This window comes from Schistocerca piceifrons, chromosome 2 (assembly GCF_021461385.2).
Source record: "Schistocerca piceifrons isolate TAMUIC-IGC-003096 chromosome 2, iqSchPice1.1, whole genome shotgun sequence".
In the NCBI taxonomy this organism is placed as follows: Eukaryota; Metazoa; Arthropoda; class Insecta; order Orthoptera; family Acrididae; genus Schistocerca; species Schistocerca piceifrons.
Window position 1 is genome coordinate 643,680,879 of NC_060139.1, and position 25,577 is coordinate 643,706,455.

The 25,577-nt window shown below is 42.6% G+C and overlaps 1 protein-coding gene across 1 annotated transcript in view; it reads right to left on the bottom strand.

Moving 5' to 3' along the window:
• The window catches only part of LOC124775688 (Down syndrome cell adhesion molecule-like), a 195,830-nt gene extending 178,904 nt beyond the window's left edge, over positions 1-16,926 (bottom strand). Inside the window, exon 1 of the mRNA XM_047250517.1 lies at positions 16,874-16,926. Coding sequence (XP_047106473.1) covers positions 16,874-16,926 — 53 coding nt within the window. The remainder of the gene's footprint in view (positions 1-16,873) is intronic.
• Positions 16,927-25,577: the final 8,651 nt, after the last annotated feature.

Sequence of the window (25,577 nt, forward strand, 5' to 3'; positions counted from 1 at the left end):
AACGCAACTGCTTAGTAAGCAGGACATCTGGGTTCGAGTCCCAGTTCGTTACATGTTTTCAATCATAGCTGCTGATTCCGCATAAAGTCCCAAAGCACCTTGAATCCCTGTTCCACATCCTATTTATGTAATATAAATCATTTGCTAAAACACTGAAAGCAGTATCGTGGAAATACTAATATCTGAAGAACTGTAGCGGCACCAGAGTTTAAGATAGGGAAGTTAGATTTGGTGCAACATTTCTGAGTGCACAAGTTACAGCCAGGTGCAGGCCTGTTGACAGTGAGTTACGCATACCAACGGCTGCGAAGTAGATTGGAAGCCACAGGGCCATCAAACCACTGAAAGGAGTAAACACAGTGGTTTGCATGGCGCAAGGCATGGCAGAGGGCTACCACTGGCGCAACCTAGGTGTTGTGAGTACATGACTGGGAGCGGCAGTTAGCAAAACAGAGGTGCACAGCCGTATGTATAAGTAGGTGTGGGTTTCTAATGAGATTCATTCAAGTGTGGCAGCTCTCCTGAACAGCAGGGCATGTTACACCACCAGCTACACGCAGCAGCAGATGGGGCGCCAGCGTTCCAGTCCACGGTGGGTTGTTGTCTCGACCTACCGAGGCCGACGTGGGGTTCGTAGCCAGCCAGTGGCGAGCCACTCCATGGCTCGCTACTGCGGGCAGTCGTCCTGGCTTCCAACACACGCCGGAGGCATCCTGAGGCGAGGGCCACAGATTCGGACACCGGATCACAGGCGCTGTTTGTCACCACGATCTCAGCCACGCTGGCGAGAAGGACGCAGCTGGCCACCTGCAGCTCACACCGAGCGGCACTGAGTTAGCAGGGACTCAGACCGCTGAGTTAACTGCTGGAATCCTGAAGACGCCGCAACTCCACTGGCGTCCAAGGCTTGACACAGCATTGCATTGCACAGGACACTGGGGTGCTTCCTCAACATTGCGAGGCCCTGTGATGCAGACCGAAGTGTATGAGGCCACTGGGGTTGGAAACAAAAAAATCATTTGGAAAGCTCGGACGAGTCTTAATACCGTGCCTTCTACCTCTTCCCGCTACATTTGGTCATCCTGATACATTTGGTGGCAGAAGATGCCACTACAGAACAGTCATGTTTTAGAAAGGGACGAACAACTGCTGACAACTTTTATACACTACAAATTACAGTAAACAGGCATGAATTCAATAGGGAAACCCATTTACTTATACAGATTTGGAAAAGCCATTCGATAATGCGACCAGAGAAATGCTATGGAATATGATGGCTGAACGAGGTTATCCATCTCACCTAATAAGCGCTAGTAAGAGTTTATACACAAATACCGAAATTCTTGTTGATATTGGAAATAAAATCACGAAGATAATGAATATAAAGAAAGGGGTGCGACAAGAACGCTCCATTTCTCCGAAACTCTTCACTATATATGGATATGAGGTGATCAGTAAGTGGAAATAGTTGAATACAAAAGAAGTGTTTTCACTAGTGGCGTATAATTTTATATGTAATTTGAAACGGCAGGAAACATAGGCGTGGTGAAGTGGAAGGTGCTGGTGGTTTTAATGAACACATTTAAATTCATCATTTATTAATGTATAGTAAAACGGAACTTTACACATCACTGCAAGAGCGCTCGCTCTTCGGAACAGTTAGATCTCGAAGTACTTTTATTACATTTGACTGTAAGACAGCAAATCTTTAATAATTTAACTCATATCAAAACGTATGGATGTAACCATATTACACTCATGTTACAAAAGTCATGGGTTAGTGATATGTCCATATACAGATCTCAGTAGTATCGCATACACAAGGTATAAAAGGACAGCGCATTGGCAGATCTGTCATCTGTAATTAGGTGATTAATGTGAAAAGGTTTCGACGTGGTCACGGGTGCACGACGGGATTTAACACATTTTGAACGCGGAATTGTTGTTGGAACTAGATGTGTAGGACATTACATTTCGGAAATCGTTAGCGAATTCAATATTTCGAGATCCGAAGCACCAAGAGTGTGCCGAGAATATCAAATTTCGGGCATTACCTCTTACCACAGATAATTCAGTGGCCGATCTCCTTCACTTAACGACCGAAAGCAGCGGCGTTTGCGTAGAATTTTCTAACAGAAAAATGTGATGAAATTTGGCATTAATGGCTATGGCAGCTTCGACCGACGCGAGTGCCTTTGCTAACAGCACGACATCGCCTGCAGCGGCTCTGCTGTGCTCGTGGCCATATCGGTTGGGCCCCAGAGGACTGAATAACCGTGGTCTGGTCAGATCATACTGATGTCAGTTGTTAAGGGCCCATGGCAGGGTTCGAATGTAGCGCAGACGCCACGAAGCCATGGATCCAAGTTGTCAACAAGGTATTCGGCAAGCTGGTGGTGGTTCCATAATAGTGTAGGCTTTAGAAGGAATAGACTGCGACTCGAAGAGTGCGATGAGTAGTAATATAAATGTTTACGTTAATACTGCACAGTGGTTCACCAGTACAAAGATAGGGCTGTAAATCTCACAAATGAGTTATATCTACAAACATCGTTATGGGACGTAAAAAGTAATATGCCCGACACTAATACCATAAGAAAAAAGGACAGGTGGCAACTTGCTGTCCAATGAAAGGGAAACACAGGCGATGAAGCTTAACGAAGTTTCGAAGTCTTAAGAATCTATATGGAGCCGCTGACAACCAAAGTGGACTGAGTCAAAAAAATTTAGTTTTTGACTTATACCATTGAGTTTACTCGCAATGTACGAAAAATGGTATAACGATAACTCCCACCGGGGCCGGTAGAGAGCCCCAGATCCATTCTTCCTCTCATGCCAAAGTGAAGCGAGTTCGCGGAATAATGATAGAAGTCAAGTGGCAACGCCCCATGATCGTAGAATTGTAGTTTTGCGTGTCTATTTGTGTTGTAAAATCAAAAAGGTATTGCATCTCACCCCTGATCTCAATATGCGATGTTTACAAAGAAGAATGCATTGAGAAACAAGTCCCAGAAAGAACTGTAGTGAAGTAGAGTGTCTATAGACGTATTTTCAACGAGAGATTCAACTTACCGTTCCAAACCCAGTGAAAGGTTCCTGTTGCACATGCGACTCGTTAAAGTCGAGAATTTCGACTGCAAAAGAACTACTTAAATCGGCCTTAGAGTAAAAACAAAATGAACTTTGGAGAATACGCAGAAATACTACCGCAGTCTTTGGCTGAGGACACTAAACCCAGTCAAGGGAATGTGAATAACTTTTGATCTTAAGGTGCCTTCCCCCTGGATTTCAACATCAAAAGCTTATTATTTGAGGAACTTGTATTTATATAACAGCGGCATTCGTGATCTCAAAACTGGCAATGGCTTTATGAACATTTAGGATGCCCTTGATGCTCATCACGTAAAAGCATACAGTGACGCAGCAACTGGTCAGAATAGGAATTTGAAACTTGTGCTAATTTGGATAGAGACTGTAAAGTACTCAAAAAATGACATCCGTATGGTTGACCATGAGTTTATGTTATCGAGACACTCCTTTCTGCTAAATGATCGGTATTTCGGAGTTATGGAGATAAAATCAAGAACTGTTTAGATTTTCACTCAGGATGATTGGTGTAATGTCATTCAAAAGGCAGGGAGAAAACAACCCTTCGCCGTTTGTAGAATGGCAGTTAATGGTTTTGTCTCAACAAAGGGTCTAGGGAAAGGCGTGACATTCGGAAAGAATAAAACGCGAAATGGAAAGTTCAATTGGCTTCACGTTCCATGTCTTCGTTTCCAGAAAGACTGCCCACATCTCGTTTTATGCGTAGAATCTCTTGATGCAGGAACCTTTCAGAACTTTGGATATTACTTCACATCGTGCTCGTTGCCGCCCTCTCAACAACGCTGTGCGACTAGTCACCGAGGCAAAAAGGAGAGATGTGACGACACTTCTCCTGTACATTCGTCCGGTGCAACACGCTTTCTTCAGCCACCTGACAATTGCACATTCGGCTCAGGAATCTGGACTTGGATATGTTGACCCTATAGCAGAGGGAGTTGACGCGGACGAGGAAATCGAGTAAACAGACAGGCAACATTTAGCCTCTTGAAATATCAGCATAGCAGGAATTACGCTTTAAGAAATTTCGACATTTAGAAACAAAAATTTATTTACAATCCGTAGAGGAACGCACTGCTGAACTATTAGACAGATTCAATAGGTAGCAATCTAATAATTAACAACAACGATGCAATTGTGAGAGGAAGGTGCTTAATGGGAGCAATAAGTGCAGACTCACATTTTTTATATCACGTTATGTTTATGCTCTGTAAATATATAGGAATTATGAAGATTGAAAGACAGCTTATTCCTTCTCAGGTATTCAACTTCACCATAACATTTATAAGAAGAGCGGTACAACTCTTGAATTCTACCAATTTATCTTTCACTACGAGTAAATTGCTTAGAGGAAAAGTAGTACTTCAACTTCTAGGGACATCCAGATTTCTACATTCCATATTTCTGGTCGTAGATGTAATTATCGAAGTTATTAAACTCATGTTAGTCTCGTTTGCCCAGTTTTACACGTCTACAGGTAACAAGCAAATAGCGTGTCTCTAGGTACGTGCTCTGTTTTTCAACCAGTAGCGAAATATTACTGTTTCACCAAAAAGATAAAATGACTTGGCACTGCAGCGCCATGAGAAAGAGGAAGCGAGGTTTACAGTGCATGTGCAGACAAGGTGTAGTATCAAACCATAAATTAATTATAAACTACTTCTGTGCTCAGAGAGGCCCATATCCAAAGATTAGTCATTTAGTACGTTTGGAGGAATTACGCACCTCTGTTATTTTACTTGATGTTCAATTATTCACTGTATTTTTGTACACTCTGTTGTTTTGGTATCAGAGCGAACAGGACGGATTTAGCAGTTGCTCATGCAAGAAGAACTCGTTATACTTTAACTGCTATATTGATAGGCCAGGACCACAGGCAATTTTATGTTCTTGAAAAAGTGTTTAAGAAAACCAGGAAACATTTGTAATTTGTGGCTGTCCGTGTATATCCATGAAGGTATGGGCTCCAATGAGGGATTAACACTGTAAAAGAAATACACCTCTAAGTCTACACTGTAAACGCTAATCGCATAGAGAGCCTACACGCAGTGTTCAGTGCCGTAACTATGAATTTAAACTGCTTCGATTAAATTAACGCCTTCAATAAATAGCTAACATAAAGGAAGGTTTTTTTTGTAGATTCATATATGAACACCCTGTATACTCTTATTTGTATTGTTACAAGCAGTCTTTATGAAATACGACTATTTACGTAATGTTTGTATCTCTTCTCCGTAAAAGCAGGGCACTAAGAAGGACAAATGCAGATATGGACCGTTCTTACGAAATATTCTCCACCCTTGACGATAACACCGGTGACATATTGGCAATATATCGGCAACTACCTGAACAGCGTGCTCCATCGGTGATATTGCCCGACCTTACAGCAACCTTGCCGATTATTGCAGCCTTAGTGCAACAGTTTTGATGGCAACACAACGGCGAGCAGACATTGTTAGTGTATACGAAGGAAACACGTATTCGTGTGGAGCGGACGCTGTAAATGCTTGTGGTCAAGCTTTATGGCGACAGCTCCAGAAACAGTGCTAGTGGAAACGTGTCGCGCGTATTTTTGTGAAAACCGGGCCTGGGTGCGACGTCCAGACGTTATTTTATGTTTTTTCCGCGCAAAGTTCGCGTCCCGTGGGAGCGACATCTGGTGTCATGTGCTAACTCACGCGTCGGCCAGGCAGCTGTCACAGGCCACCGCGATGTACGAGACCAGTCTCGAGGCCAACGGATGCAGAGCTGACTTTCGCAGCGCTGGTTCCAATAACAAGAAACAATATATGCAGAGTACAAGAATAATACTGAACGTACCTTGAGTTATCTCACGTCCCACCAATCCAGCTGTTGCTGCTACCGAGCACATTCGTAAGTCGAAACGGTGCCTGTAAATAAACTGAATAAAGGAAAGATGTCCTAAACAAAATTGCCAACTACGTTAACAATTTTTGCCCAATCTCTTACCACTCTGTCTTTGCAGTGCAGCATGCCCTTCCTACAAGGGCAAGCCCTTCCTGCTACTATAAACTCCATTGCCAATATCTTGCTCAATAGGTCTACTATCTACTTTGTTTCGCTCCTGCAGCTGATAATCATTAATTTTTCTATTCGCAGCACACATATACCCACCCGATTGTATAACGATGACAAACGTAAATTTACATAACAGTAGAAGAAAGTAGACCAGTTATTTCCATTAGAGGATAATTAGAATATTCATATTGAATGTTGATGTGCTGTTTATTATTTGATGACACTGATGTTCATCGAGAGCATAAAGTTTATCTGCAAGATGAAGGGCGTGAAGAATCAGTGATGGGAAGTGGCGACTCAGAGATGACTAAGAAATAGTTTCAGCTTGTAACAGTAATTTCAGGAGGGCCCTAAGGCAGTGTGGTAGGACCGTTATTTTTTTAACCGTCTTCTGACTGCTTTGTAGCGGCCCGCCACGAATTGTTCTCCTGTGCCAACCTTTTCATCTCAGAATAGAGAGTAGCGCTTGCAACCTACCTCCTCAATTATCTGCTGGAAGTATTTCAGTCTCTGTCTTCCTCTAATTTTTGCCCTCTACAGCTCCCGCTAATACCGTGGAAGTCAGTCCCTGATGTCTTAACAGATCTTCTATCAGTCTACCCTTGTAAGTGTTTTCCACATATCCCTTTCCTCTCCGATTCTACGCAGAACCTCGTCATTACTTACCTAATCAGTCCACCTAATTTTCAGCATTCGTCTGTAGCACCACATCTTAAATGCTTCGATTCTCTTCAGTTTCGATTTTCCCACAGTTCAAGTTTCGCTACAATACAATGCTTTGCTCCAAACGTACATTTTCAGAACTTACTTCCTCAAATTAAGGCGTATGTTTGATACTAGTAGACTTATCTTGGCCAGGAATGCCCTTTCTGCCAGTGCTAGTCCGCTTTTTATGTCCTTGCTCCGATGGCATTGATTATTTTGCTGCCTGGGCAGCAGAATTCCTTAACTTCATCTAACTCGTGACCATCAATCCTAATGTTAAGTCTCTCGCTGTTCTCATTTCTGCTACTTTTCATTACTTTCGTCTGTCTTCGATTTATTCTCAATCCATATTCTATACTCATTAGATTGTCCATTCCATTCAGCAGATCATGTAATTATTCTTCACTTTCAATCAGGATAGCAATGTCAACAAAATGTTTCAAATGGCTCTGAGCACTATGGGACTTAACATCTGAGGCCATCAGTCACCTAGAATTTAGAACTACTTAAACCTAAATAACCTAAGGACATCACACACATCCATGCCCGAGGCAGGATTCGAACCTGCGACCGTAGCGGTCGCGCGGTTCCAGACTGAAGCGCCTAGAACCGCTCGGTCACTACCGCTGGCCAATGTCAACAGCGAATCGTATCGTTGATACCCTTTCACCTTGAATTTTAATTCCACTCCTGAATCTTTCTTTTACTTACATCATCACTGGTTGTTCGATGTGTAGATTGGAAAATGGGGGGGAGGAGGGGGGGAAGGGGGGAGGGGGGGGGGGAAGACAACATTCCTGTCTTACGCCCTTTTTAATCCGAGCATTTCGTTCTTGGTCGTCCACTTTTATTATTCCCTCTTGGTTCTCTCCCTATAGCTTACCCCTATTTTTCTCAGAATTTCGAACATCTTGCACCATTTTAATTTGTCGAGCGCTTTTTCTAGGCCTAAATTATTTACAGTATATATAAACGATCCATTGAGTAACGCCGTTCTCTCTATGAGGCTGGTGGCAGTTTCCGGAATGAATTTTCACTCTGCAGCGGAGTGTGTACTGATTTGAAACCTCCTGGAAGATCAAAACTGTATGACAGATCGAGATTCGAACCTGGGACCTCCGCAGTACCTTTTCTTCCAGGCGTGCTAGAACCGCAACGTATGCAGGAGAACTTCTCTGAAGTTTTAAAGAGAGGAGGTGAAGTACTGGCGGCAGTAAGGCAGTGGATGTGGGAAGTGAGTCGCGTTTGGATAGCTCAGTGGGTGGAGCACTTGCCTGCGAAAAACAAAGCTATCAGGTTCGAGTCCCGGTCTACCAAAGAGGTTTAATCAGTCAGTTTTCTGTAAGAAGGTAGCAACGCCAGGAGCAGCAAGGAGACCTGTAGGATTGATGGATGCTCCATGGTCTGACAGTTCATCCGAACCTAAATAAATGTAACGGATCGCCCATAAATAGGAGAAGAAACTCACTACTGTACGGTTACACAATTAGTGATAAATCATTGCAGACAGTAAATACTGTAAAGTACTTAGAAGAAACATCTGGATGGATGTTAAGTGAATGACCACATAAACCAAACTGTAGGAAAAGCAGATACGAGACTGACATTCACAGGAAGACTCTTAAGGAGATGCAATTCATCCCCGAAAGAGGTGGCTTACAAAACAATTGTCTGATCTATTCTTCAACTTTGCTCATCCATTTGGTACCATTACCGGATTGAATTAGTAGAAGAGATACAAAAGATCCAACGAGGAACTGCAAGTTTCGTCACGGGATCGATCAGTCGGCTCTAGAGCATTGCGGATAAGTTCAACAAATATCTGTGGCAGCGGCTACAATAGAGACATTATGCATCACGGAGAGGTATGCTTTTGAAATTACGAGAGAGTAAATTCCGGGAAGAGTCGGTCAAAATATTAGTTCTTTCCACATAACTCCCGCGTTTTACCTACGATGAGAAAATTCGATGAATTGGAGCTAATGTGGTGGTCTACCAACAATAATTCTTCCCACGCGCCGTTCGCGAATGGAACATTGGAAGAGGTAAAACTGTGAGTCTACAATTACCCTCTGCCACATACCGTCAGGTGGTTCGTGGAATGCAGATTCAGATGTAAATGTAGATATAGCAATGCAGTGCAGCGTGCATTTGGTCAGAACTTACATTCTCCTGGCGTATCTGCACACCCCGTAACCACTGATATAAAAGGCGCGCTGTCGGTGTAGCTTTGTGAAGGGCCTAAAGCTGAGCCTTCTGACGTAGCTGGGTAAGGAGATTGGGGACTCGCATGCTTGCTCTAGGTTTCTGACGAGCTGTATTCACAAACAGCCATTGCAAGTAACGAGGATAATACCACAGGTCACTGAAAGCTGACTCTCTCGCCAATGAAAGTATTGTTAGTTGCTGAAACTTTACCGCTAGCTTGCGAAAGATATTAATTTACATTGTTTGTGTATTTTTATCCTTTAAGTATCTCTACTCTTGAGAGGTGGTCTGTTGTATAAATTTGTGGTTCTAAGTTGTAAATATTTGGGAAGTGATTTCCAGTTGCAGCATTCACCCGCTGACCAAAGGAAACCTCACGAAAACCTTGTTCGAAACAGGGAAAGGGGGTTGGACCTATTTCAGCATTGTCCCAGACAAAAATAAAAAAATAAGTGTGTGTGTTTTTCCAACGCGCTGTAGAACGACCATATAAATGTCAAAACTGTTCGTTAGGTTAAATTCGCCCGCGAAAGTGTTTCAGAATAAACAGTTTGTCGGTAGATAAAAGAGAACGAAAATCTTTATACCGAAATGTCTTATAAACTCTAATGTAACTACTTAATGTACTTTGAAATGAACCAGATCATAGTTTAATTTGCTCATAACGTTGTTTGCTGTGAATATATTTCGGTTACACAAGACGTGCGCAAGGAATTTGCTCCTACCAGACGCCAATCTGGAATGACGACTAATATTGCTGCTGCTACCTCTGTCTCCGCTCTAGCTGTACCCAATATGACGACAGGTTTTTCTTGAATTTCACGAAATTCGCTGTTGTATTTAATGATGATCGATTAGTTGATAATAACCAAAGGGTCGCTGTCTTATTGCAGTTTTTGGAATCAGGTGTGCAAAGAACAGGACAGGATAGATATTAAATGCACCCATAACCCATTTCAGTAATGTAAGATCGGACACCCAGTTTATGTTCGAACGAACGGGTTTTTACCACTAAGAATAAAGAGTGTTATGCCCTCGCAGTACATTTTTCAATTCTCAGCACTATTTGCATGAAGTACCTTAGAAATCATAGCGTTCTCTCTCTCTGAATATGTGTAACACACAATACACACATTCTGTTGGGCCGCGCGGCATTAGCCGAGCGGTCTGTGGCGCTGCAGTCATGGACTGTGCGGCTGGTCCCGGCGGAGGTTCGTGCCCTCCCTCGGGCATGGGCGTGTGTGTTTGTCCTTAGGATAATTTAGATTAAGTAGTGTGTAAGCTTAGGAACTGATGACCTTAGCAGTTAAGTCCCGTAAGATTTCACACACATTTGTATTTTTGTACACATTCTTTTGTTTTTAATAAACTGAAACCTTACCTTCTTCAACATTATCACTCTACCTCAGACAACCTTCGTGCATTTTACACTACCCTCCACACCGTTTATTATCTCCTAGCTTCATGTACTTATACTTCCCGAGCCTCTCCTTCATCGAGCAACCAACCAGCCCAATAACATCGATCATTCCTTTTCTTCAGAACACAAATGTCTTCACCTTCCTGTTTTCCCAAGGGTATAAACATATTAATTAATCTGGGTGTAGCACTTATACAACAGAAAATATATGTAAATCCGAACTCCACTGATTAAACTGCTGTGGCTGTTGACGGATATTTTCTGAGTATTATGGCATTAGGGACCCGTAGTCTCCAGAGGCTCGTTTGAGAGTAATAATGTAATTATGATTTATTCAGTTTGTAGCCCTAGTTGCCTTTTTTCTGTGAATATCCGTTTACAACAGTTAAAAAGCTTGTAATACTCAATCACGAAAACGTACAACATAAAATACAGAGTAATGCAACAAACCTCAGGTGCAAATGTGCTATTATGGGGCTTCTGTCACCGCAGGAATAGCTCAACATGGCTTTTTTTCCCTTTGTTGTTAGTTCATACTCTCTCGCCCCATGTAAATAGGAGGAGGGAGGAGGGGGGCTGGCAGCGCTCTAAAGCGGTATAAATAACCTGCTTATCAGCCAGCAGAACTTGACATTACATTAGATGCTGAAAAAAAACAAATAACTTAAAATGTGACATGAATCGGAGAAATATAAATAATATATAGCTGTCTTCATCAATTATTTAAAAACAGAGATAAAAATGTGGACAGACAGCACAGTTAAAAAGACTTGAGAAACCCTTGAACACTAGACACTTGAAAAAACACAGGAAAAACACTGAAAATGACACAAGATACAGTGACCACTAGAAACGGAGCAACGTTCACTTTCATGCCCTCATATTTTAGGAAAGTACTGTTTTCAATACACATTTCTACTTTTTATCAGACCTTTTCGGTAAGCCTTTAGGACAAAGGTGCGTCGCAGGTGGGGAGTGATGGCTTATCTGTTTTCGGTTCACTGATCAGCCTGTCACACAGATCGATTGTACGCTGTTTATTATTTAGCGAACTGATATTTTTTCTGCCATTTAAAGTGAATGATAGGTTTTTAAGCACTTGTGGTGTTATACATCTGCGTGCGATTCTCTCTCTCTCTCTCTCCATTTCTCTCTCTCTCTCTCTCTCTCTCTCTGTGTGAGTGTGTCTTATCAACTATAACCACACTGCTGTATTTTGACAAGAAGGGCTAAAGAACCAAAGGTGGAGCGCCTATTTCTAATGTTTTATGGCGAAACCGCTAGATAAAACAGGAGAACTTGTGTCTCGACATCCGTGCTTGCTTAATAGGCGACGGATAGGAGGGCAAAGCGATTGTCAGTACAGTGTTAACACCTGTCATCTACGGGATACTGGTTTTTCACTCCTTTGAGACTATATCTTTATTTGGAACAAATTTGCTTCAAGAACGGAGATTACTTAGAGAATTTAAAAACTATAGCTCTCTAAATTTCTGTTTACTAAGTAGACGCCATCCTACTTGCGCAAGAGATATTAGTCTTGCTTCAGGTGGTAGAAGCCATTTTTTCTTTTTTTTAAAGATTCCCTCGCATTGTTCAGTCATTGCTTATAGGGAGTGCGTATGATTTCAATCTAAGAACGCTTTCACTATACTCCGAGACGACTCTGGTGGTAGTGTGTCACTGCTTTCTGCTGAGCCCTGCAGTCCATTCTCGCTTAGTGCGTCACGCATTAGCGACGGAACTACATTATGAATGCATAGTGCATTAGGCTGTGGCCGAACGGTTCTAGGCGCTTCAGTCCAGAACTGCGCTGGTCCTACGGTCGCAAGTTCGAATCCTGCCTCGGGCATGGATGTGTGTGATGTCCTTAGGTTAGTTAGGTTTAAGTAGTTCTAAGTCTAGGGGACTGATGACCTCAAATGTTAAGTCCCATAGAGCTTGGAGCCATTTGAATTCGAGAATTTACGGTGTAAAGTCAAACGCCGGCACGTCAGTGTGGAACGATAGAGAAGAAATGGCTGTGAGAAGACGTCAGCCAATCGAACACTGACGGACCCCTCTCCAGGACGACAAGGCGACAGCAGCGGCCCCTATGTGAAGGGACATACGCGCCGCGACCAGCTTGCGACGGCCAGTTCATAGTAGCTCCAAAACTGGCGACTTGTATAGCAGTGTCAACTCCATTCACATCGCTTGTACACCCTATGTAGCACTGACTTGGAATTGCTTATTCTGAACAAGCTTGATTATTTCGTATGTCCCCTTTTGCTTGCGACACATTTGTGTAATTGCAAAGTTAAGTATTGTAATTTTTCATTTAGTAATAAAACTCATTAATAAGACTTGTTTGAGTGTTGGTCTAGCGAACCGAGAAAGCAGGCTTCCTAGACACCCCATATTTGACGACGAGCATGGGGACACAATAAAAAGAATGGATGAAACCCAGTGTCAGCACATAAGTCTTATTTTCCTAAGAACATCAATGGTGCCGTTGTGCTACAATGTAAAGTCGACGGACGGATCACCGTCTACTACGAAGTGTGCATTACCTCCACTGCACGTGGAGGCAACCGGAAGTCAGTCAATGGTTTCGCTTTTACCTACCTGAGCTCTCGTCTTTAGTCTTTTCAGATATACAGATAAGAAAACAAACTTAAGTAAAAAAAGAAGAAAATAACGTACAGTGGCATTACAGAAGGAAAAGTTTATAAGTGTCCGCATTCGTAGCCGAGTGGTCGTCGCAGATAACTGAAATGCAGAGAGTCTGGGTTCGGTTCCCAGTACTGCCAGGGATTTGTTTTGGTGGGAGGACGGGAACGGGTTGACTCGGCCTCGTGATGTCAGTTGAGGAGCTGCTTTATGAAATAGTAGCGCCTACAAGGTGTGCCGTGCCGAAAACGGCCGGGAGAGCTGTGTGCTAACCCCGTGCCCCTCCATACCACATTCAAATGACGTCATATGGCAGAGGATGACACAGCGGTCGGTCTGCAGCGCGCGGTTCTCTAGAATCTACTTCGTTCTTTTTTTTTTCAAGAAGTTCAGAAGTATCATACGGGTGTAGGTGAAAAGACCCCTCGTAACACACAGGTGCATAAGGTGTTAAACTACCTAGTATAACATCTAAAACACATTATACACACATCAATAAAACTTTGGCATCACCCCGGTTCTGTGAAATCCTTAAGATAGACGGTAACTATGGATATTGTATCAGAGACATAGTCCCTTTGAGAGTTCAGAGATGTGACTAAACCCGCCCAGAGATGTAAACAACCATGCGTGAGTCCGTCCCATTAGCTAAATGGACAGCGCGTTGGGTTGCCATGCACGGGGACCCAGGTTCGATTCCCGGCTGGGGAGGGAGATTTTCACCCCTCAGGGAATGGGTGTTGTGCTGTCCTCATTATCAATTCATCCCCATTGTCGACGCGCAGGTCGCCCAATGTGGCGTCGCACTCAATAAGACTTGCACTTGGCGGCCTAATTTCCCGTCTGGGAACTCCCGGTCACTGACGCCATACGCTCATTTTCGTTACCATGCACGAGCAGTGCCTATTAGACGGAGGGGGACCAACAGCCGATCAGTTCCAGTCATTCCACCGGGGAGGAGGTACACGGCTCGTGTTGTCTGTAGTTCATCCATACCTAGACAGTCAATGCCGCGGTTCGATCGCGTCCGCGTTGTTACTTTGTGCCGGAAGGACTCTCAACAAGGGAAGTGTCCAAGCGTCTCGGAGTGAAGCAAAGCAATGTTGTTCGGACATGGAGGAGATACAGAGAGAGTGTAACTGTCGATGACATGCCTCGCTCAGGCCGCTCAAATGCTTCTACTGGAGTGGATGACCGCTACCTACGGATTATGAATCGGAGGAACCGTGACAGCAACGCCACCGTGTTGAATAATGCTTTTCGTACAGCCACAGGACGTGGTGTTACGACTCAGACTGTGCTGCATGGTGCACAACTTCACTCCCGACGTCCATAGCGAAGCCCATCTTTGCAACCACGACACCAAGCAGTGGGGTACAGATGGGTGCAACAACATGCCGAATGGGCCGCTCAGAATTCGCATCATGTTCTCTTCACTGATGAGTGTCGCATATGCCTTCAAGCAGACACTCGTCGAAGAAGTGTTTGGAGGCAACCCGGTCAGGCTGAACGCCTTAGACACATTGTCCAGTGAAAGCAGCAAGCTGTACGATACGTGAATGCTATCCTCTGACCGATAGTGCAACCATATCGGCAGTATATTGCATTCGTCTTCATGGACGACAAATTAGCGCCCCCGTCGTACACATCTTGTGAATGACTTCTTTCAGGATAACGACATCGCTCGACTAGAGTGGCCAGCATATTCTCCAGACGTGAACCCTATCGTACATACCTGGGATAGAATGAAAAGGGCTGTGACCCACGTGACCCACCAAACCACTCTGAGGGAGGAGTGGGACAATATGGACCAACACTGCCTTGATGAACTTGTGGATAGTATGCCACGACAAATACAGGCACGCTTCAGTGCAAGAGGGCGTGCTACTGGGTATCAGCGGTACCGATATGTACAGCAGTCTGGACCACCACCTATGAATGTCTCGCTATATGGTGGTGCAACATGCAATGTGTGGATTTCATGAGCAATAAAAATGGCGAAAATGATGTTTATGTTGATCTCTATTCCAATTTTCTGTGCAGGTTCCGGAACTCTCGGAACCGAGGTCACCCAAAAATGTTTTGATGTGTGTATATTGACAGATAACTGAATAATAGAAGGTGTTTATAAATTAGTTATTTAAAAGTAGCCTTTAATTACGAAAAGGATAAAAAACTTTTAGAAATGTGTCACACAGGACTAAATGCAATATGTCTTCATGCATTATTCCCGTCCAACGCTGTTAGTCCCCGACGTTCCCGCTGGTTGATTTAACCCCACTGGACGTCTTTGTACGGGTTTACATTAAGGACAGAGTGTTTGTTCCTCCGCGTCGGAAAGCTGCGACAACGGATAATACAAGCAGCTGCCACCGTACACCAAGACTTGCCTCACAGGATCTGGCAGGAAACTGGTTACAGATGGGACATCTGTCGTGTTACAAAAAATGCCTGATTGAACTTATTTAAATAAAACTTGAATATATACCTTTTTAAGTGCTGTATCAGACATTTGTTTAAGCTATTTACGTTTTTTGCAATGAAAGGTTAATTTTATATAACTAATGTATAAACACACTGTATATGACGCACGACTATCTAGTGTAGCTGCCATATTAGTTCGCGCGATGAAAAACGAAAATCAGTAATTTATTCAGAAATATATCTTTGACTTAGAAGTACGTAGAGTAGAGGTTTGTAGGTCAGTAGAAAGTCAAAAAAGATTGGAATGCTGACATCAGAGTTTGGGTATGTGCGTGCTGTATGTATGTATGTGAAAAAAGGAAGGTCTCATTATCGAAATAATAAATGAGAAGGTAAAAAAATATTTAAAAACTTTTAACAGTTTTGTTATTTATGAAAATAAACATAATCGTCATATTCTTGTGTGGTATAGTGATTTCAGAGTCTTATTTGAAAAGTTATCGATGTTTTATTCCAAAGAGGAGGACACAAATGTATGTCTTTAATATGGATATCAATTTATAGTTGAGGGGTTGCTTATGAGCGTGATAATGAGTAAAATTTCTATGTTTGATGCTAGTTGTGCATTCTCAAAGATCAGTCTGGTTTTGTAACGATCCTTGCAATCTTTTTGGAGTGTTGACGAAAACCATTTCATTATCATTACTACAATTATTTACTCGGAATTGATCTCAACTGACCCTCCACTTCATAAGCATTATACTTTTCTAGAGAGATGGCTTGATGGTATCGTTCTTGTGCTGCGAAATTGATGTAATAGTTTTAATGCATTCTTTCTAAAATTACATTGCATTTTTAGTTTTGCTTAGTTTTCCTGTCATATTTGCGGATCGCTGGAGATCATTTACGAAACAGTTGTAAAACGATTGCCAGTGATTGTCGTCAGATTGGATAAAATTAAAAAAAACAGAAGTATTTTACCAGTCTGCGAAACTGCAATTATGCAAATATTTAAGATAATTTCGCAGTGGTTTGAATTATTACATAGAGTGACGGCACAAAGTGTGGCGCAGCAGTGAAAGTGTGTTTACAAATTAGTCTCTGCTGCGCTGTTTTCAGCTGTGTTTTCTGGTTTACCTGATAACGCGGTAGCGATTACGAGGTCACGAAATGCCGGCGAAACGCAACATTGTAATTAGGAACGAGCACGCCAGGGAAATTACAGTCCGGGGGCGCAGTGCTAGTGTCGGTCTCGTGTTCCCTCCCTACCCAGATCTGTGTGATTGCTGATAATTGTTGGTTTTCTTGTGCCGTGCGCACCTGAGAGCTAGTGTTACCACTTTGCTGTCGTTCGATTCCAGTTTGCGAAGCATGCTCGTTCAAGCTCAAGTGCTGATGACTGCGCAGGACACGGAAAGTAAGCGGGTCTCTTCAAGGTATACAGAGTCAATGAGGTCGAACAAAACTGAGCTTTAACGCTGGACTATATATCTCAGTAAAATGTCCTGATTGGTCAAAAAATCACAGTCGGCAAGCATAAACATTGTATTTCAGTGCTAGAACGAAACGTTGGTTGGATTATTTACATGTCGTAAACAAGACTGCAGAACGAATTATGATGGAATTCACGAATTTTGAGAAAGCTATTTATTCATTTCAACAAAATAGAATTCTGAGTTGCTTCTCTGTTTCCATATAATAACTTCGTGTATAAGCTGCAACTGCGCCCTACGCTTCTCTTAATAGCAACTAGTATTTCTTGCTTTTCTGTTTAACTGATTTTATATTTTTATTTTATCATTACTTCTGCATCTTAGTTATGAATTTTTTTGTGTCGCCATGCGATGCAAGAAGAGGATGTTGTTTGGTGGCCAGTATCCCCTTTCTATAACACAACTGCATGCATGTACTAAGAGGGTTCTTTATTCATAATAACAGGAACTTACTTATCTTAAGCTAGTCCATGAGTTGTGGTACAAGCTCTTCCGTAACAGTCCACGTTAACCTCACTGATGGTGATGTACAGGTGCCGCTATGTACACTACTCCAGTCGGTAGGTACTGACTGACTCTGAGCCAGAGGCTGAGCTACTGCAGCTGCAAATCATTGGGCTGCGACTGATGATTCGACTCCGTGACTCACTGGATTACTGACTGGGCTCTCCGGTCCAAGGCGGCAATCTAAATAATGGCGGTCGAGAGGGCGTTGGCGGCACGTTCCTTGCGAGTTTATCTTTGGCCCCTCTCCAGATAGGCCCGCTTGCCTGCTGTAGATCTTCTCACAGCCTGTTTGCTGAGCGGAATGCTGGCGGCAGCTTACGCCAGCACAAAGTATTTTGAAGTCTTATAATTTCTTTATTTTGACGAAAAAAGGTGCACTTTATTTTGGGTCATCACGGTCATTATAAGAGTTACAGCCATTCTTCCAAATTAGTTAGCAGTATGATGTATAAATTTAGTTTTTCGTATTCAGATTTGTTGTGTCCTAATATCACTGATATAAGAACCCTGGCATGACTCGTATTTGGAAGTATGGCGCCTCAGATCTGCATCATATCATCCAGAGTAAGGTTTCTCTGCGGTCCCTAAATCGTTTAAGACAAGTGTCGTTACAGTTCCTTTGCCAAAGAGAGGGTCGATTCCCTTCCCCATCTTTTTTCAAGTCCGACCTTGTGTCCTCATCGATAAACCCTAATTTTTCTTCCATCTACTCCTTGAAAATTTCTGAACAACCAACGGTGTTGGAAGTATCGGTATATGCTGGTTCTTACTCTTATGAAAAAATTTTTTGTTCGTTCAGTCTTATCTTTAGAAGGCCATACATTTTCAGTTTCCTGATAAAAAATCACTTGCAAATAATGGCCCAAATTTTGGCTAGCATTAGAACACAAAGAGGCAGCCACCGATCCATTTTTTTTTTTTATTGAATCTAACAGCTACTTAGGAAGACAACACGATTTACCGCCGAAAGATTTATTTATGCATATGTTTAAAGAATGATTTCTCATTAGATTCTTTCGAGACATTGGCGCTGGTGTAAGTTTCCATTAGTAACCAACTATACTAGATTTGTCAAACTACATTTTAAAGCTTACAGAAACAGAAACATGGCTCCCAGTTAATGTAGGAGGACAAATCATTGCTTTTGCGTTGCACCAACTTAAAAAAGGTTTTCTGTGTATTGCAGACATCCATTTTCGAGTGTAACAGATTATAAGAGCTTCGTAACATAGCACTAAAAAAAAAATTCATCAACAGTTGCCTAGAAACAGCTACAATTGTAGGTACTACAGATATCGCTCTTAGAGTTCACTGCGAGGTATAAAGAAGAGTAGGGGGAGGGGAGAGTAGGGTGGAGGGAGGGAAGTAAGTTTTCGTGTAAATAACTCTGCGTAAGTTTGTGGTTTGAGTGACAATATATTTTTTTAACAGTTACTGGGATTTCCAAGGTAGGGTTTGGTCCGCAATCAGTCTGGTAATTGTAGATCCATTGCACAGTCCTCTTTGATATACCAGCAAATCGAGAAATACCTCAATGGCTACGTCATAGTTCCTATCAGCCATTGTGTCACGTCTCCACACCGACTGGCACTTTCCACTTTCGAATCAGCGCCATCTGCGAATTTTCTTTTATCTCGTCTATCGTTACAAATCTTCATCCTTTCAACAGGGTTTTCAACTTTGCAAATAAAAAATAAGTCCACAGGAGCCAGATCTGGAGAGTACGGGTGATGAGGTAGCACAGTGATTTCGTTTATTGTGCATTAGTCATACACCACAGGTATGAATGTGGGGTTTGTTATCGTCATGCAAGAGCTATGAATCGTCTCGTCACTTTTCAGGCCGTTTCCTTTCCCATTTTGTCGCAGACGTCACAGCACGTCTCGATAGTACCATCGATTAACAGTTTGTCCCTGTGGCATGATGAACTACTCCTCCAGGGTCAAAGAAAACTATCAGTATAGTTCTGACATTTGACTTGACCCGATGAGTTTTCTACGGTTTTGGTGAACCTTTGCTCACCCATTGCGAAGACTGAACCTCGGTCAAAATCATAATCGTAGAATCATGTCCTATCAGCTATTATGATTCTCTTGGGGAACGTCTAGTTCTCATTTGCGTGATAGAAAAGCTCTTCAGAGATTGCGAGGCGATGGTCTTTCAGGTCTTGACTCACGAGCCAAAGGACGAACTTGGTGGCAACACGATGCATTCCAAGATACTGTGTCAGGATTTCATGACAAGATTCAACTGAAATGTTACATTCGTCTGCAATATCTCGGCCAGACAGTTTTCAATTGGCACGCACGATTTCGTTGACGTTCCTGGCGCTTGCGTCATCGGGAGAGGTCGAAGGGCGTCCTGCGTGACGGTCATGTTTAAATTCCGTCAGGCCATTTTTAAACTGTGCGAAGCAGTCGTAACACCGACTACGGTTTAAGCGATCATCATCGTAGGCTCTCTGCATGATTTGATGTGTCTCTGTAAATGTTTCCTTGAGTTTAACGCAAAGTTTGATGTTGACGCGTCGCTCCTCTAACTCTGCCATTTCGAAATTCCCAAACTATGCGACACGGCGTTGTACTCAACACAGCACTGAACAATAACTTACGGACATGAAACAATGAAACTTCTGGCAGTTATGCATTAAACACAAGCGTGTGCCGGGATGCCAACCACATTTCGCTCGAACACATCATTGGCGAGAAACTACGGATGTTCTGGAATTTTTCGAACAGAATTCCTACACACCACTTCACTATCGTGACTTGGGCCAGCGGTGGAAGATCAGATGTCGACCTGGAGCCAATTCTGTATCATTCACGGCACCCCAAAGCCACCAGTTTTTTTTCTTTCAATTCTACCCTTTGATATACACAACAGATAATAAACTGAACAAATAACAGCAAAATACATTCACAACTGACAACAATACCCTTGCAGTTAAAATGTATAAATACCATATCTTGTTATATTGTATAATATATTAGGTAGGTTATCCAAAAACGCAGATATAAAAATAACCTTTGGCTCCATTTGCAATCTAAGTAGGAGGTTTACCCACTATATCAATCCGCCAGATACAGATCTTGATGCGTTTACAAAACTACCTGGAAACAATGCAACAAATACTGTACGTGCTGATTCAGCTGCCCCTATCGCTGGGTTTGATGCAGCCCACAACGCCTTCAAATAAAATGTATATTATTTTCATATTCTCTCGCTCGCTATGTGCAAACTATTGGTCCTACACAAATAATGAACAGGCCATTTTTGTAGGAATTTCAATATAGTTAAATTTTGTACTTGGATGTGTTTTCGATTGTGGCCATAGTTTTCAAAATATTCAAGAAAAATCTTCAAAAGGGATCTTCAAACGCGTTTTTCTTGAATAACTCGAAAACTGTGGCCTGCAGCGAAAACATAACCCAGTACAGAATTTAACCACATTAAATTTTCTACAAAAAGATCCTCTTCATTTTTATCTGTGGTAACAATAGTTACCTCGCAGCGAGCGGGAGAATGTGAAGATCTTGTGCAAGATATTTGAAGACATTGTGGGCTGCATAAAACCCAGTGGTAAGGGTAGCTGAACCCCTCTGAATAGGCCAAAGAGGCAGACATTCCAGAACTCGAGTTAAAGAACATGTAGTCTGCTACAGACTGGAGAAGAGTAACAAATCAGCAGTAGCAACACACATTAAAAACACTGGCCAGCTTTTGAAAATCGAAGACTACCTTGAAATTTGTCACAAAATGGGAGAAAGTAGAAGAATGGATATCACAGAAGAAATGGAAATTTTTATTCATAATAGAAAATATTTTTGATAGGATAACTGGATTCAAATATTCAAAATTTTTAAGTAGCAAGCTAGTTATAATGCAGTAGATTTGATTGTAAAATGTGTCAACTTGAAACAAAAGAGTAACAGACTGTCAGCATCGCAAATATCGCTGTAAAGAAGCGATAGTCGATACTCAGCCACATTCTGCAAGGCCGTAATATTTTAAGTGTGGACTTTTTACTTGTCTGTAGTAATGTTTGTGCAATGAATTACGTCTAAATAAGTGTCAGATTAACCAGTGCAGAACAGCTCCGCCATGTAACAGCGATACAAATGAAGTGAAATCGTAAGTGAGCAACTAACATACAGTATAAAAAAATGTATTACACGATTATAGCACCATTAACTGATGCAGAATCATCTGCCTCCCACACAGGCTGTGGTGTCAGTCACAACAAGTAACGAGGCACATGCCAGCGGAAGAGTGGGACACCGATTTCTGGGCATTCTGGGCATATAATATACCTGCAAAATTATATCACTGTACGAGGAGATATGACGTCATTAATACTGAGATGCGTGAAAACCTGCAGCATCGTACGTGACGTTTAAATTTATTACTTCTACTAATTCGTAGAAATTATCGACATATACCGTTGAATGTATCTACAAAACTACACCATTGTATGACGTATAGTTCAGGAGTATGACATCATAAACAATGAGTTGCTCGAAAACGAAACTGTACAGTGAAACTCGCTAGAGATACAGGTGAAATGTAAGTGCAACTATGTGTGAAATTTGTTAAATGTATGTAAAACATGTATGACATGAGGGTATTTGGACAAAGCTGTGGCTAAAACAGCTCTTTTAAACCTCTGTATCAATTTCAGCCAAACTTGACAAACAGATTACTTACAGTCTGGAACGAAATACTGTGGGGGTAAGAACCAGCAACCCGAACGAGGGAGAAAGTGATGGACAGAGCTGAGAAAGGAAAGAGGAGGAGATGAGCCGAGAGATGGGGGAGAAGCAGAAGGACAGAGAAGGGGGAAGTGGTGATGGACATAGATGCGAGGGAGGAGCAGATGGACAGAGAGATGGGGAGGGGTAAATGGACAGAGAAGGGGAAGAGGAGGAGGAGGAGATGAACAGTGAGAGAGGGGGAGTAGGAGACGGAGAGAGAGGAGGTCAGAGGAGATGGACAGAGAGAGAGAGAGAAAGAGAGGGAAGGAGGAGATGGACTAAAAGTATTGGAAAAAATACATACCTGGGCAATGCGAGTTCTCATCTGGTTAAACATAAAACAAATGAGACTGGCAGCATACCATACAAATAATTATGCACATGCTTAGTGGCGCCGTACTGGCCGCACGGGAAACCTGTTTGTGACTGGCTCAGCAACGGCCCCTCGCTCGCATCGCTGCGGCTCCCGGCCACTCTGCCATATCGTGCTCTCCTCTGCCCCCTGCGCGGCGCTGGCAAATCGCATTGTTCGTGCAGCAGCGCGGCGCTAAGCTCGTCCCGGCCCGAACTGATTTCCACAAAGAGCGGCACAGAGCTCATTACGCTGTCCCCTGGGTCGGCCTCGACGGATCGGAAGGCTGCGCCTGGTTTTTTAATGCGACCCGCAGATGGCTGCGGCGACCCGTGCCTGACCCTTTGGTGAAGGTTCGTGTAGGCGTGGCACCGAACAGAAGAAACTCTCTTCATTCTGCTGCGTACACACCAACGCAATATACAGGGTGGTCCATTGATCGTGACCGGGCCAAATATCTCACGAAATAAGCGTCAAACGAAAAAACTACAAAGAACGAAACTTGTCTAGCTTGAAGGGGGAAACCAGATGGCGCTATGGTTGGCCCGCTAGATGGCGCTGCCCTAGGTCAAACGGATATCAACTGCATTTTTTAAAATGAGAACCCCCATTTTTATTACATATTCGCGTAGTACGTAAAGAAATATGAATGTTTTAGTTGGACCACTTTTTTCGCTTTGTGACAGATTGCAATAAGTATTACCACGTGTTATGAGAGGATAGGAGGCTCTTCCGTCGAGTGACGGCCTGGCAGAGTGCCTCAGATCGACAGCGCGGGATGGCCGCAGGGGGGATGTTTATGCCTGCAGCTGCTGAGATCTCGTGCTGGCTCGGCCTCAGGGGGTTCCCCGCGCGATGATGGATAGCGGATGGCGGCCCTGCTCGTGGCTCCTGTTTACGAGCGGCGGGAGCGGGCCCCGGCTGCCGAGTTTGGCGCTGCTGCCAACTTGCCGGTAATTAATTACCCGCCACCATCGAGTCAGTGTCACTGCCAGTGCTCTGACATGGCTACACTACGCCTCTTGCGAGTCTCCTGTGAAGCCAGAATCTCTGCGATTTCGTTCGCCACACCGTCTTCGAGTTATGCTGTGAAAATGTAATCCATCACATATGCAGTTGCGCAGAGAACGACGGGGTCCAGTTTATTCCTGTGTGCTGTCTTTTAGAGTTCCTGGTTTGTCCTCATTATAAGAAATATATCTGCGCACTGGGTAAATATTAATATCTTCAAGTAAGAATGGGAAAAGGCGAAAATCTGTCGCTGTATTGGACAACAATGAATGCCTGTGCATCGTGTGGGTAGCGAGCTGAATGACACGCTGGATTTGTGGACTCAGAAGAATGAGGTAGAGACCATGCTACTGCTTTTAGGACTCTGGAGAGTTTGCTGAGGATGCTGCCTTGGAACTATACGACGAATACACAACTCATACCGAGAAAAATAACTCTTCGGTAATGTTACTTTAACCAGAAATAGTTACAGTTTGGCTAACTGTATCTTGTTGTTTCAGAAGTTTCTTGAAGAGTCACGTTACCTTTAGAGTGATCAATAAATTTACCTGTCCACTGTTAAGTTTGTATATGTGACAATTTATGGTCTTGCAGTACTCAAATGTGAATGAAAGAAAACAATGATTAACAGCCATTTGTGACTGATTTAATGACAGGCACTATCATCTTTGGGTTTCAAACTAAAACGAATAACTAATACTTAAAGGAACTTTTAATTACTAAGGTCTTGTGGCATACATTCAAACTAAAGAACAATACAGCTCTGTGCAATAACATCATAACATGTGTCGTTAATTAGTGATAGTCATAAACTGTAGTATGTCTCTTTCCTCCAGATTTAGTGTGATCTGCCATAGGAGGAATCAAAGTATGAAATAAGCCAAACACAATACTCAGATTGGCCGAAAGTTATGGAAAGGCAAAGGGATACAGATAGATTGTTGGCTGTCATTTGTATCGGCGCTTATCTTACTCACTAGACCAGGGACAGCCAAAACTTCGGCACAACAGCAGTGCTCTCTCCCCTGGCAACACACTTCCCCGACCATGACACTATGCTGTCCGAGCGTAAGGAGGGGGAGGTGGAGGTAGTGGAAATTGCAGAAGTGCCACATTTAAATGGCAATGCTGTGGCTATTCGGTATCACTGGCCTTCAAATTTCTCAACACCGTAGCTGACGAACAAAAGGAATTTTCAGCATTATTTAATTATTTTTGTTGTAGTGAAGAAATAATATAATTTTTATCTGGTGCAAACTGTCGGCATATGGATAGCACAGAGAGTTTCATAGATTTTTGCACTTAGGTGTCACATAATTATAACTTATGTAGTTTCATAATCAAAAGAAGCCTCTTACACACAAATATTGATCAAAGTAATTTAACAGTTTTGCAACTTCGTTATGGAGATGTAGGAACTCTTCCCAAGGATAGCAATGTAGACCTCGTCCACATTTTCAATGTAACAGGATAAATTTGTCTTTTAAACAGGAATTACACTGCAGATCAATCCCATCCGCACATGTGCAGGGGTGCTTTCAATTGAAACGGCAAATGGTATAGGAAACAGATGTAAGATTGGGTATGTGCACAAAAAACTTGTATTTTTTAACGCCAATGAGCTCAGGGAAATAGGCGGTTTTTGTCAGAATTTGTCGCTTGTACAATGCGATTTTCATTTTAAATGCATTCCATCAGATCATAAATAAGTTGTTTTTCACTGTGAAATGTCTTACTGTGTACAGTGTGCAGACAAGCCCACATAAAATGCAAGGTCTACAAGGTCATTTCGATCTATCATGTAAAGTGATCTATGGAATATGTAACTAATTAACTAACCACTAACTAACTATCTAACTAACTAACTAACTATGTATTCTGGATGTTATTATTTCTTTTCCTGGCGATCT